This window comes from Micromys minutus, assembly GCF_963924665.1.
Source record: "Micromys minutus genome assembly, chromosome: 29".
Lineage (NCBI taxonomy): Eukaryota > Metazoa > Chordata > Mammalia > Rodentia > Muridae > Micromys > Micromys minutus.
In genome coordinates, this window is record NC_137964.1 from 6,065,946 (window position 1) to 6,078,456 (window position 12,511).

At 48.7% G+C, this 12,511-nt stretch overlaps 1 protein-coding gene across 1 annotated transcript; it reads right to left on the minus strand.

Moving 5' to 3' along the window:
* Nucleotides 1-1,200: 1,200 nt before the first annotated feature.
* On the minus strand, nt 1,201-10,018 carry URAD (ureidoimidazoline (2-oxo-4-hydroxy-4-carboxy-5-) decarboxylase; the record flags this gene model as incomplete). The annotated part of the gene is made up of 2 exons (XM_080941013.1): nt 1,201-1,577; nt 9,844-10,018. The coding sequence occupies 2 exons, from the start codon at nt 10,016-10,018 to the stop codon at nt 1,201-1,203; spliced, it is 552 nt and encodes a 183-aa protein (XP_080797139.1).
* Between the last annotated feature and the right edge of the window lie 2,493 nt (nt 10,019-12,511).

The window sequence follows — 12,511 nt, forward strand, 5'->3', positions numbered from 1 at the left end:
ATAGGCACCTTGTATGCCCCCCCCCCCACACACATACCCTGGGCTCAGGCCTAGGGTGCTAAGGGCTGGTAGCTTTCAAGGTGTCCCCACTTTCTCTTGCTCTCACTGCTCAGGGACACAGGTGAGGTGACAGAAGAGGTGACAGGCAACTCTACTTGGATTCTGGGTGTTCCAGGAAGAGATTATTTCCGTGGCCCTTCAGCCCCAGAGCCCTATGAGCCCTATGAGCTCTTCACGGCAAAGACAGAGAGAGGGCGCTTTGCTTTCTTTTGCCGTTCATTATGGAAACCAACTCTGCTTCTATCTCACCTGTTGGGGAAGCCACGCATGGCTTGTTTCTTCTTTGCCCAGAGAAGCCCTTAACAATGTGTTCTTGGGACTCATTAACTCTCTCCCTCTCCTTCTGCCTCCCCCCCATCTCTCTTGAGGGGGGGGAAGAAGGGGGAATGCGGTCATGGTCCCCCCTGCTGGTGATGTTTCTTCTACATCACAGCAGGTTGACTACAGACACCGGAGTGCCAGGTCCACAAGCTCCCAAGTCTTGTTCTATTGCAAAGATTTTTTATAGGCAGCATCTCTGCCCCCATATTATCAGAACTATGGGATGGGATGTGGTCTCCTTTGCTCTAAAACACCCAGGGCTGTTCAATGAATATCTCTATTTTAACATTGCGTGGTTTGTCAGGGCACTCTGGGCCACCAGCAAGGGCTTGGTGGGACAAGGGAAACACACACACACACACACACACACACACACACACACACCTTTTATAGGAGTCTGAGAAAGTCGCTTCTGCTCGCATGTAAATAACAGGTGAATCTAATGAAGCGAGAGATGAAACACCACCATGGAACAAAAGCCCCCACTCCCGCCTTTCAGCACCGTTTGCAGCCACTGCCAGACCCCCTACTACTAAGCAGAAAAGAGTAGGCTGGTGGGAGCTTTGGAATCTTCCAAGGCACGGAGTGGAGAATTGAAGCAACGAGCTGGATAAATGGGGGGGGGGGGGGGCAAAGCAGCGCTAAACGCTCCCGATTCTGACATAGTTTGCGGACGCGTGCTCACGTGAATGGAGGCACAAAGGATGCGTTACTCGTGCGATTGCTTCAATTCCCCACTTCCTTTGTGTGGGTGTGTGGATTGCCTTTCCAGGCCCGAGCCAGCCGGAGGGCAGGGTGTCCCCGTCCTGAAGCTTCCTGCTAGCAGTCCGACCCCCAGCCTCCCGGGGGTTCCACCCTGGCGGAATGGGCGCCCAGCAAATCTGCCAGGCGCAGGTGGCTGATCTTCTTCACTTCGTCCAGGGCGGTGCGCAGCTCGGACTCCGGCTGGCAGTGTAGCCTGCGGGCTAGCTCCCGGAGCACCGTGGCACGGTCGCTCAGACGCGCTGCCAACACGAACGGGAAGCCGAAGCGCTCACGGTACTGCGCGTTGAGCCGCTGCAGTCGCAGTCGGTCGTCGGTGCCCAGGCTGGTGAGGCCCGCTTGGCTCTGCTCACGCTGTGACTCCGCGGTGAGCCTGCCCTGCTGCAGATCGCGGCCCGCTAGGTCCGGGTGACAACGCAGGATGCCCTCCTGACCTGCGGAGAAGCACAGACACACTTCAGAGGGTTCCCCACTGCAGATCCGAACGCCAAGTCGGGTTCCCAGGTAGTGGTGCCCCTATCCACTAACGGGAGGTGAGCCCCCCCCCGGTCTCAGGCAGGGTGTCAGGTTGGTCTTGCAGGGGGAACGTGAAGAGGAGAGAGAGCAGTCGGGAGGCTGGGAATTTACGACCTGCTCCACCGAGAGCTGGGGAGTGATAAGAGTTCCCAGCTACTCCTATCTTTTCAAAGTCTTTGCTCTCAGGGGGGCTTTGATGTTGAAAGGGGACCGGATGCAAGGGCCCGAAGACTTCCTCCAAAAGTCCTAGAATGGGCTTCGTTCTGCCTCAAAGGAGAGAAGGCAGGGGCGGAGTGGGTCCAGGGGGCTTGACAAATAAATGCCCAGATTTTGTGACTCTGAGTTCTGGGTCTCTGGTATGAAACAGCCAAGGAGCCTCCTGGATCATAGAAACTCTTTTCACTCGAATTCTGCCCTTGCGGCTAGCCCTTTTGTTATTGTTTGGTTTGGGTAATTACATATACTCACTTCTAGGATTGTGTTGTTGTTACCCTTTCTCCAACTGACTTCAGAACCCAATAGAGCCCAAGTGGACAAAAGCTTTTGTCCTTCTAAGGCCTCAAACTTGAAAGTCTAGCTACGGCATGGCGCCCGCCCGGGGTTATAGTCCTATACCAGGAGACTCGGGTGTCCTGGCAGCCGTGTCTTCTTAAGCAGCCTAAAGAACAAAATGGAATTGTGGAGCTCGACAAGATCTCAAATGTGGTGGCACAACACCTAATTTACTACAGAGACCTAAAGAGAAGTATTTCCCCCACACCCTGGCACTAAATGCAGCAGTCAGTTCCTATTAGGAAGTGCAGAAAAAAACAAAACAAAACAAAACAAAAAAAACCCGGAACCACAAGGTGTAACTTGCCTGCCCGCCTTCTCCACTAAGCAGGTGTCTGTCTATCTTTGGCAGTGGGAATAGGTGAGGTTTTGTTGGGAATGGGAAATAATGAAAAAATCCTTTAGTAAATGTATCTCAATACCCACAAAAAGGAAAATCCCTTTTAAGTATGATGCAACCTTCTCATCTTCCTCAAATTCGTAGCCCCTTCCGCCCCCCCATAACAAAATGGGAAAAAAAAAAAAACAAAAAAAAAACAAAAAAAAAACCATGTGCTGAACTTCAAGCCCCATAGAAGAAACTCCAGCTCCAGGGGAACCAATTTCTTATGATAATTTCTTTTGACTTCCTTGGGCACCGCGGGCACACAATCACACTCACATAAATAAACAAAAAGTAAAATACATTTTAAAAATGAATATTCAACAAAGGCTCGGGAAACACATATTAGATCATCGGCCCAAGGTCACACTGTACACCTGTACCCCTTCTCTTTAAACCCACAGCTCTCTTTAATGACTTGCCTGCCCCTGCAATGTAAGGGAGAGTCGGGTCACCAACCCCAGTCTTTCAACGCCATTGTTTTTGACTCCCCTTTCGTGGATACCCGAATTCTAGGCCACCCAGAATCAAGAGTAGTTCCCTCTTCCCCCCGCTGAAGTCACGAGTGGTTCGAAAAATGTGAGTGTTAAATTCTCCACCCTGGAGGCCATGGGCTGGCGGTGCCACGCCACTCTGGACAGGTTTGTCCCCACATCTACCCAATCTCAGCATGGACAGACAACTGTGGCTGCTGCAGGGGAGTCTGGCATCTCTGCAGCTGCTGAAAGACTGCACAGCCCCCAATCTATCCTCTCTTATTCCGAGTTTCAAAGAGCCCCTCCCTCAGGGGCATCCAATTGCTCTACTGGGCTGCGTCCATCCTTCAGCCCAAGCTGTCCAGGAAGTAGTTATGGGTGGGATTCTAGGGAACGGGGAGGTCTTTTCCCTCGCTGTTGCTCACCAGCCTCCCAGAGCATGGGTGGAGCTAGGAGCTGGAGCTCGGCTTCCTAGCAGCCACCCCCCAAACCTTCTTGCCCTTATACCTCACTTCTCACTCTTCCTAGGGTTTATCTTCCCTCTTGAAAGCATCACCTGGGTTAATGTTTGCCCAGCAGTGAGATGTGTTTTCTACATTGCAGAGAGGACAAGAGCGGGGAGAAAAGAGGCCTAGAAAAGGGCAGAGCAAAGGGCAGAGGAAAAAAAACTGCTAAATTAGCAGAATTGAAAATTCTACACACGTGTGTGTGTGTGTGTGTGTGTGTGTGTGTGTGTGTGTATGTGCCTGCATCTTTCAGTTGAACTCTGGGATGGTAGCCTACCCAGAAGAAACAACGCTGGTTTGCTCAGCCAAAGACCCCTCCTTCACCACTCCAAATCACTGCTCCTTGGGTACTGCCAGGGATGGCACCCATCTGCCTATAGGCCGGAAGCAAGGACCTCTCCTAGTTCCCACCAACACGCTATCTCCTTCAAGGTACACCAGCTGCACCCTTTAATCCAAGTGAGAGTCTGGGCACCGTGGAGAATCGGCCTGCATTCCTAAGTCTTCCTACTTGGGTGGCCCAGAGCTTCACTGTCTCCTGCCCCTCATCCACCTCTGAACATCTCCTGGAAATTCTGGTCTTTCCAGCTATGTCACTGGATGTCGAGACTAGAGAGAGAGTAGATACAGGTCGGTATCAATTACTGAGAACACAGGACACGGGCACGTGCACACAGAAGACTTCCACGCCTTACAAATCTATAGGGAGAAGGGTGGGATAGAGAACAGTGACCCCTGAGCAAGAGGTAACTGTCCACAACCCTGTGAGATGCTCCCAGTCTGGCGCAATGTGTGGTCTGTGTCTTCTAGTAAAGACCGGTGTCCTTTACCAGTGTCCTTTTAAAAAATCGACACCGTTATTTTAAAAGGAGCGCTTTTAAAATATTTATTTTATTTAAATTTTTGTGTGTTTGTACAAGGAGTGTGTGCATGTAAGTGTGTGCGCGTGTATGCCCGGCACCCATGATTGACTGGTTGTGAACCCTGGGTGTAGTTGCGGAGAGCTGACGTAACTTTACTTTTCGTACCCTCTGAGCGTTTTTCTTAGTTACAGTGTTCTTTTGGTGACTGGGTCTCATCTAGCCAACTCCCACTCTTCCCCCAAAGTGCTGGAATTGTGTGTAAGCACCTCCACACTGGGTTTCCACTTGTGGTCTCTCTGTTTTAAACTCTGTGTGTGTGTGTGTGTGTGTGTGTGTGTGTGTGGAGGGTGCATGGTAGGCAAGATCCCCTGAACTGAATTTCCAGGTCATTTAGAGCTACAGGGTGGGTGCTGGGAATTGAACTGGGATCTCCTGCAAGAGCAGTAGGTGGCCTTAACCACTGAGCCATCTCTCTAGCTCCTGGTTTTGGTGTTTTGAGTTCACTCGCATTGTTTTCTTCTTAGACTTCTCTTCTGCAACCTCATATATGAATTAATACATACTCATGCACACGCACACTCGCACACACACACAGCCTTTTTAATCCCCCAGCTGATGGGGACTCACTGTAGAATTAAAGCTGTTTCCCCTGCATTTTCCTTGTTTCTCTGCCCTTCTCACTTCCATGTGGCTCAACTCCTCAGTTCTCCTCAATCCCTCATCTCTGACTCCTCCCACAAACCTCTGCCCTCACCATAATCAATTAATGGAGGCCATCTAGTCTGAGTGCCCGTTCTCTTCCTGCCACCGTTACAGAGCGTATCATTTGGCCCTGGATCTCCCTTGCCTGTTTTTGTCTGGCTCAGTCCAGATATAGAGCGGAAGGGGCAGGACTCACATCTCCCCTTTATTTATGTAGTAAGTGTTTTCTTTGGTTTCCTTAAGTCTTTCTTCAGAGACAGGGTCTTATTGGAGTCCAGGTTGATTTCAAACTCCATTATTTGGCTGAGGGTTGGCCTTCTTACCTCTGCCTCCCGAGTGCTTGGAGAACAGGCAGGCACCATTGTCTCTGGATTATGCTATGTGCTGGGAATCAAATCCAGGGTTTCATCCATCCTAGACAAGCAATCTACCAACCAGCTGAATAATATCTCCTACCCTACTGTCCAGTTTATCTTTAAATCTCCCCCCCTTCCCCCCCCCGTGTGTGTGGGGGGTAGTTTTATAGCATTCCTTGCTTTGAGCTCCCTCAGACAATACCCACCTAAACCTTGCTAACTTTAGCTCTCAACTCTACAGCAAGGACCCAGTAGCCTTTCTCTAACCCCCCTACCTACACCACACTCCAAACAACCTTTTCTTTCACGTTTAACTACTGCAGTAGCATCTTGACCCGGTGCCTGATGCAGCCTGTACACAACTTTCTTCCAAAAGTCCACACAATGGTATTGGTATGGCAAAGGTAGACACACACACACACACACACACACACACACACACACACACACACACCTACGGGGGTGTATTTACTAGAGACAAAGACAGAGAGACAGAGGGTTAAAAGAGAGACATAAGCAGAGACAGAGAGACACAGTTGAAGAGATACCGGCAGAGACAGGAAACCAGAAAGAAAGACAGAGAAATTGAAAGGGTGGTGAAGAGGGAGAGGGGAGGGGGGAAGAGGGAGGAGAAAGAGAGGGAGACGTTTTATTGCTGTTGGTTTGGAGGTGGAACCCAGCGTCTTGTACTGTTGGCCTTAGGAGTGTACTTAGTGTTTTATTTCCCCAACCCAGTCTTTGACTTTGGACACAAATCAGTACTGAGTTTCAGCCTCTCTTCCTTTCTCAGTCCTGTTCCCTGGCCTCTGCTTGGGACAGTGAGAATAACCAGCTGGAATTTGAGGCGGAGCTTGGGCCCAATATTAACCCTGCACTGCCATCTACTGGCCACTGTGCATCATAGCTTAACCTAAAAGAAAGGTCAGCTCCCGTTTTACTCCAAAATTTCAGTTTTCCGTTCTGTGAAAGGAAGGCAGTTTTTGTTTCGGTTTTGCAAGACAAGGTTTTCCTGTGTAGCCCAGGCTGTCCTAGAACTCACTCTGTAGACCAGGGTGGCCTCAAGTCACAGAGATCCTCCTGCCTCTGTTTTCCAAGTGCTGTGCTTAAAAGTGTGAGGCATTGCTGTCTGGCTAAAAGTTTTTGTTTGTTCTTTTGTTTGTTTAGATAATCCAAACAAATCCTTTCCCAGGAAGAGTGCCAAGTCACATTCATACCACACACACATGCACACATGCACACCTGTGCTGGTTCCTTTTTTGTCGATTTGACGCAAACCAAAGTCATCTGTGAAAATAAAAACCTTAGTTGAAGAACTGCTTCTATTAGATTAACCTGTGGGCATGTCTTTGGGTCACTTTTTCTTTCTTTTTTCTTTCCTTCTTTGCTTCTTTCTTTCTTCCTTTTCTTTTCTTTTTTTCTCTTTCCTTTCCTTTTTTATTTAGTTTTGTTTTGGAACTCACTCGATAAACTATACTGGCCTTGAACTCAGAGAGATCCGCCTATGTGTGCACCTTACACCTTACTCCCACACATGTGCACACATTCATACATCACACACAACACATGTGCATGCACACACATGCACATCTTTCTAGATTTTGTTTTAGGTTATCTGGAGAAGTCTAGTTTGGTTGCTTTCTTCAGTGGTTAGAGCATTTGCCGTTCTTGCAGAGGACCTGGGTTCGGCTCCCAACACCTACTTCCAGTGGTTCACATCTGCCCATAACTCCAGTCCCAGGGAAATCTGACGCCCTCTTCTGGCTCTTCGGGCATCTGCACGAATGAGGTGCACAGACACAGTCATGTTGAATTTGTTTGTTTGTTTCAGGACAGGGTTTCCCCGTGGAAAGAGCTGTCCTGGAACTCAGTCTGTAAAACAGGTTGGTCTCAAACTCAGAGATCTGCCTGCCTCTGCCTCCCAAGTGTGCACCACCACTGCCCATTAAGGATTCATCATTTTTGGGCTGGAGAGATGGCTCAGGGGTTAAGAGCATGAATTGCTCTTCCGGAGGTCCTGAGTTCAATTCCCAGCAACCACATGGTGGCTCACAACCACTGGGGATATCATGCCCTCTTCTGGTGTGTCTGAAGACAGCGACAGTGTACTCACGTACATAAAATAAATTTAAAATCTTAAAAAAAAAGAGGATTCATTATTTTTAAAATGACCCTTCAAACACACTGAGGTTTCCTCTTCCTCCTCCTCCTCTTCCTCTCTCTGTTATAAACACTGTAAAAGATTGAATACTGGTCAGTGGTAGAATGCCCAGCATAAACAAGACCCTGGGTTGATTAGTTGATTTGCAGACACAGACACAGACACACACACACACACACACACACACACACACACCATATAACCAAACCTCATTAAAGTCTTCTTCCCCTTCGTTGTCAGATGTAGGCATGGGTTCTGGTGGTTTGAAAGAGAACGTTCCCTATATACTTATGCATTGAATACTAGCTCCCTAGCTGCTGGCACTATTGGAGAAGGTTTAGACCAATGGTTCTCAGCCTTCCTAATGCTGCGGCTCTCTAATCGTGGTGACCCCCGGTCACAGCACTATCTTATTGCTGCTTCCTAACTGTAACTTCCTATCATCATGTCACTATGTAATATTCAGGATATCTGACAGGTGACCCCCATGTCATGATCCTCAGGTTGAGAAGTCACCAGTTCAGGAGCCATGGCCCTGGTGGAGGAAGTATGTCACTGGGGGTGGGCGGGCTTTGAGGGTTTAAAGCCTCAGCTTATTTCCAGTGTCCCCTCTGCTTTGTGCTTGTGACTCAGGATGTAAACTCTTAGCTTGCTACCTCCAGAGCCTTGCCTTCTGCTTCCCCCAGGATGGATATTTATCTCCCTGCAGCCATCTGTCCAAATGAACTCATCACCATCGGATGCCTCCATCATGATTTTACCCCAGCAATAGAAAGCAAAAGGACACAGCCTCTCATGGGCCTTTTTCTTTGCTTTTTCCAGCTCACTCGTGGGCCTCCTTGAGTGGGGCCGGGGTGTTTTGTGAGTCACAGGCGAGGGAGACTCTCCATCATCCACCTAGCTTCGGCTCTGCGCTCTGGGGAAAGTCTGGGGAAAGTCTGGGCAGTGAGCGGCTGACACTGTGCCTGACACTTCCATCACTTTGCTGTTGGTTTGCTTCGTTATTTGTTGAGACTGTCTCACTGTAGACTAAGTTGGCTTGAAACAACTCATAATGATCTTTCTACTTTAGCCTCCCAAGTACAGGCTAGGCCACTATGCTGGGCTTCAGTTTCACACACACACACACACACACACACACACACACACACACACAATTTCATATGATCGAGTATTTTGGTTGCATGTATGTCTGTGTACCACACATGTCCTTGGTGTTTACCCGGGTCAGAACAAGACAGCAGAGCTGGAGTTAGACGCCTTTGTGAGCGTCTATGTGGGGGCTTAAACTTGACCTCCAGTCCTCTGGAAGGCAGCCAGTGCTCCTAACTGCTGACCCATCTCTTCCGTCCTCCGTTTGATTTTATAACCTTGTCCCTGTTCTTCCTAGGTAAGTTCTCATAGGAGGCCACAGTGACCATGGCTGTGAGTGCCTGCTGTCATGAGACCACAGGGTCGCCACCCTGCTTGAAGTCTATGAACAGTCTCAAGGACAGGTGACCCCTGCCCCTGTCTTTGTTCCCCAAGGGCATGTCAGGCTTATTCTCAGTATCCAGAGCAACCTATGAGCGGGGACTGTGTACCTTCAAACCTTCGGCCTCAGTGCCCCCCAGTAGAAACTTCTACCTGCCCTTCTCCCCACCCCATGGCCCAATGTGCTTGCCCGTTCTCCCCAGGAAACATCGCTTTGCTTCAAAGGTTCTTCTTTGTGCAAAGAGTCTTGGGATCTGAATGAATGCACTTTCCCAATCTGGTTCAAACCGCACCCCCCCCATTTTTTTGTAAATCGATCAGGGCTCTCTATTTCTCTCTGGGGAGTCTGGGATGTCCTCACTGTCTCCCGGTTCATCCAAAGCATTGCCCAAGAGGACCAAGGCCTTTGCCCTGTCCTCATTCTTAACCTCCAGCAGCCTTGGCTGTCCCGGAACTTGCTCTAAATCAGGCTAGTCTCGAGTTCAGAGACTGGCCTCCCCCTCTACCTCCACTGCCCTTGGCCATGTTATCTTGTTCCCCTGTGTTCTCGTGTCTACCTTCCAGAGCCCAGCAGTTGAAAGGACGTCTACTGAGCCTTTCAAAAAAAAAAAAAAAAAAAATCCAGTCAATAGCCGAGTGAGGAAGCTAACGTAATCTAAAATATTTTTATGTACGGCATTGGAAGTGACTTCATGCGTATGCTCCTGAAGCCTTACCTGATCTTGGGAGGGTATCGACAAAAGCGAAAAACTGATTTTCTAAGTCTTCCAAGCCAGAGAACGGTCGCTGGGACCAGACAGCAGCTGCAATCAGAGGACACTTCTCAACGACGTTCCCAAACACATCCACAAACTCACTGAAATCCATGGAGTTGACCTTCTCCATGTCCATGGCTGATACTGGACTGGAGGCCTCTTTGAGCGAGTGACGCTAACTCCCCCTCACGGGTTGTGTTTGCTGAACACGCAGCTTGCCTTGTGCAATGGCAGCTGACTCTGGTTTAAATACCTCTGGGAGGAGCTTATTCAGAAGGTTCCTGCCATGAGGAAACACAGGTTTAAGTGTTTTGTTGGTCGTAGGGGGTAATACACGTGCTGGAGACAGAACCCAGGGCCTCACGCATGCTAAGGGAACACCCTACCACTGAGCTACACCCCACCTCAGCTTAAGGTTATTATTAAAGGAGCAGAAACTTCTGCAGAAAAAAAAATGTTTCAAGGCATTGCCATAATAAAAACCAGCAGTAGCCATATTTAATGAGACAGTCACTTGGTGTCATTAACATCTTGTCTTCTGTATGTGAGTGGGTTTTTTTTTTTTTTTTCCTGCATGAAATCTGTGTACCACGTACAGACCTGGGGCTGGCAGAGGCTAGAAGGGGGTTTGGGATCAGCTGAAGCCGGAGTTACAGGTGGTTGTGAGTTGCCCTGTGTATGATGGGGATAGAACCAGGGCTGTTCCTGAGGAAGTCTTTCTGATAATTCAGGCAGGTCACGGGGCCACCTATTTGGAAGTTGATGTCTCATCTGTCATTGCTGTTGCTATAGAGCGTAGGTACCTCGTTTTAATGTTTCCTTGAACCCCAAATATTTAACACAACATATACTTAACTAGTGTATGTGAAACAGGGAAAGGTGCCTCTGGTGGAATGTGCTATCTCCTTTCATTAAAAAAATCTTTTTAAATTAGGTGTATTGTGTACGTGTACACACCTGAGTGTGAGTGCCCAAGAAGAGGGGGTCGAATCTGCCTCTAGGTTCCCACCTTGGGTTCTTGGCTTGGATTCTTTCAACAACAGCCTATAAACTGTAAGCTGAAATAAACCTTTCATCGGAAAGAAAAAAAAAAGTCTAGAAAAAATTAGAAAGACCACGGCAAGAGGGTGTGGGGAGGAGAGGGGGCTCTGATCTCAGGAGGACTCAGTGTGGGACTAGGAGCAAGCACGAAAACGCTCGTTGCCGTGAGTGCAGAAACGATTGCACCCTGGGTAAATTACCTCTAAAGAGGGTTTGTTTTCTTTTTGCCCAGTGTTTGCCTTTCCAGGTACCAAGGGGCAGTAACAGGTCAAACCTGGTGTTTGACACTGTTCAGAAATGGTGGTGCTCGGGCGCCACCTGCTGGTGAAATCGCTATACAGCACCGCTAGAAGCGGTCGCCTTACTTAGCCCCCAGGCCACACCCTCCTCCTAAAGGATATTAAAGTTTCCCCCATCCGTTTTGGCATGTCAGCCGGTGATGTCTAGACAACCATGTTGTTGAGATTAGATGGGTGAGGCTTCTCTGTTCCTGTCTAGAAGGCACTATCTAGCAGCAGGCATTCTGGTCCTCTCCCCATTAATGTATTTATTATTTTTTAATAATTTATTCTTCTGTGTGCACTGGTGTTTTGCCTACATGTATGTCTGCTACAGACAGTTTTAATTATTCATTTTATATCCCCATCACAGCCCCTCCCCCCTCCCAGTCCCCCCTCACACGGCCTCCTCCTCCGTCCCCACCTGCCATCCAGCTCTTATAGTCTCTCTACAGTGTCACTCCTGATATTTCCTGGGCCATGAGTATAGGGATTGCATTGTAGACCTACCAGTTGGGGCTGGGCACCCTAGAGTCATCTAGTCTCTGCATTTTGACCATGTGTAAAGGCAATTGGGCTGCTGAGAAAGAATCAGCATTCAGTGGGAAGCCCAGTGATAGGCTATCCAATCCCAAGTGGTCAGCCCTAAACACATGTTCCTAGGACCAACAGTAAATGGGCCAAATAGGGTGAGTGAGTGAGTGTGTGTGTGTGTGTGTGTGTGTAAAACAATAATTATAGGGGGCTGGAGAGATGGCTCAGGGGTTAAGAGCACTGACTGCTCTTCCAGAGGTCCTGAGTTCAATTCCCAGCAACCACATCTGTGGCTCACAACCAACTGTAATGGGATCTGATGCCCTCTTCTGGTGTGTCTGAAGACAGTGACAGTGTACTCATATACATAAAGTAAATAAACAAATCTTTTAAAAGAAAGAGAGAGAAAAAAGAAAGGGAAAGAAAAAGAGATGTTCCCCTAGGGACAGAGCTTGGCCCACACTAAAGTGAACAGGTGTGTGTTTGGTGAGCCTAACTGTAATTTAATTTTTTCAATTCTTATTTTGAATGATGGTTCCTAAATCCTTTAACCTCCCTCATAGCCCACCAGACACCAGAGGTAGTGAGAAAGAAAGGAGATGGGGAAAGTGGACCTGCTTAGAAAGGTTCTTTAGAGCAACTCCCATCTGTGTTGTCTGGAAATGTCCTGTGAGTTCAGTTCACAGGTCAGCAGCTCAATTCACTCAAAACCCCTTCATGGACACACCAGCAATCCAGTTCGGAAGGGCCAGGATGGCAAACACTAATCAGTAATG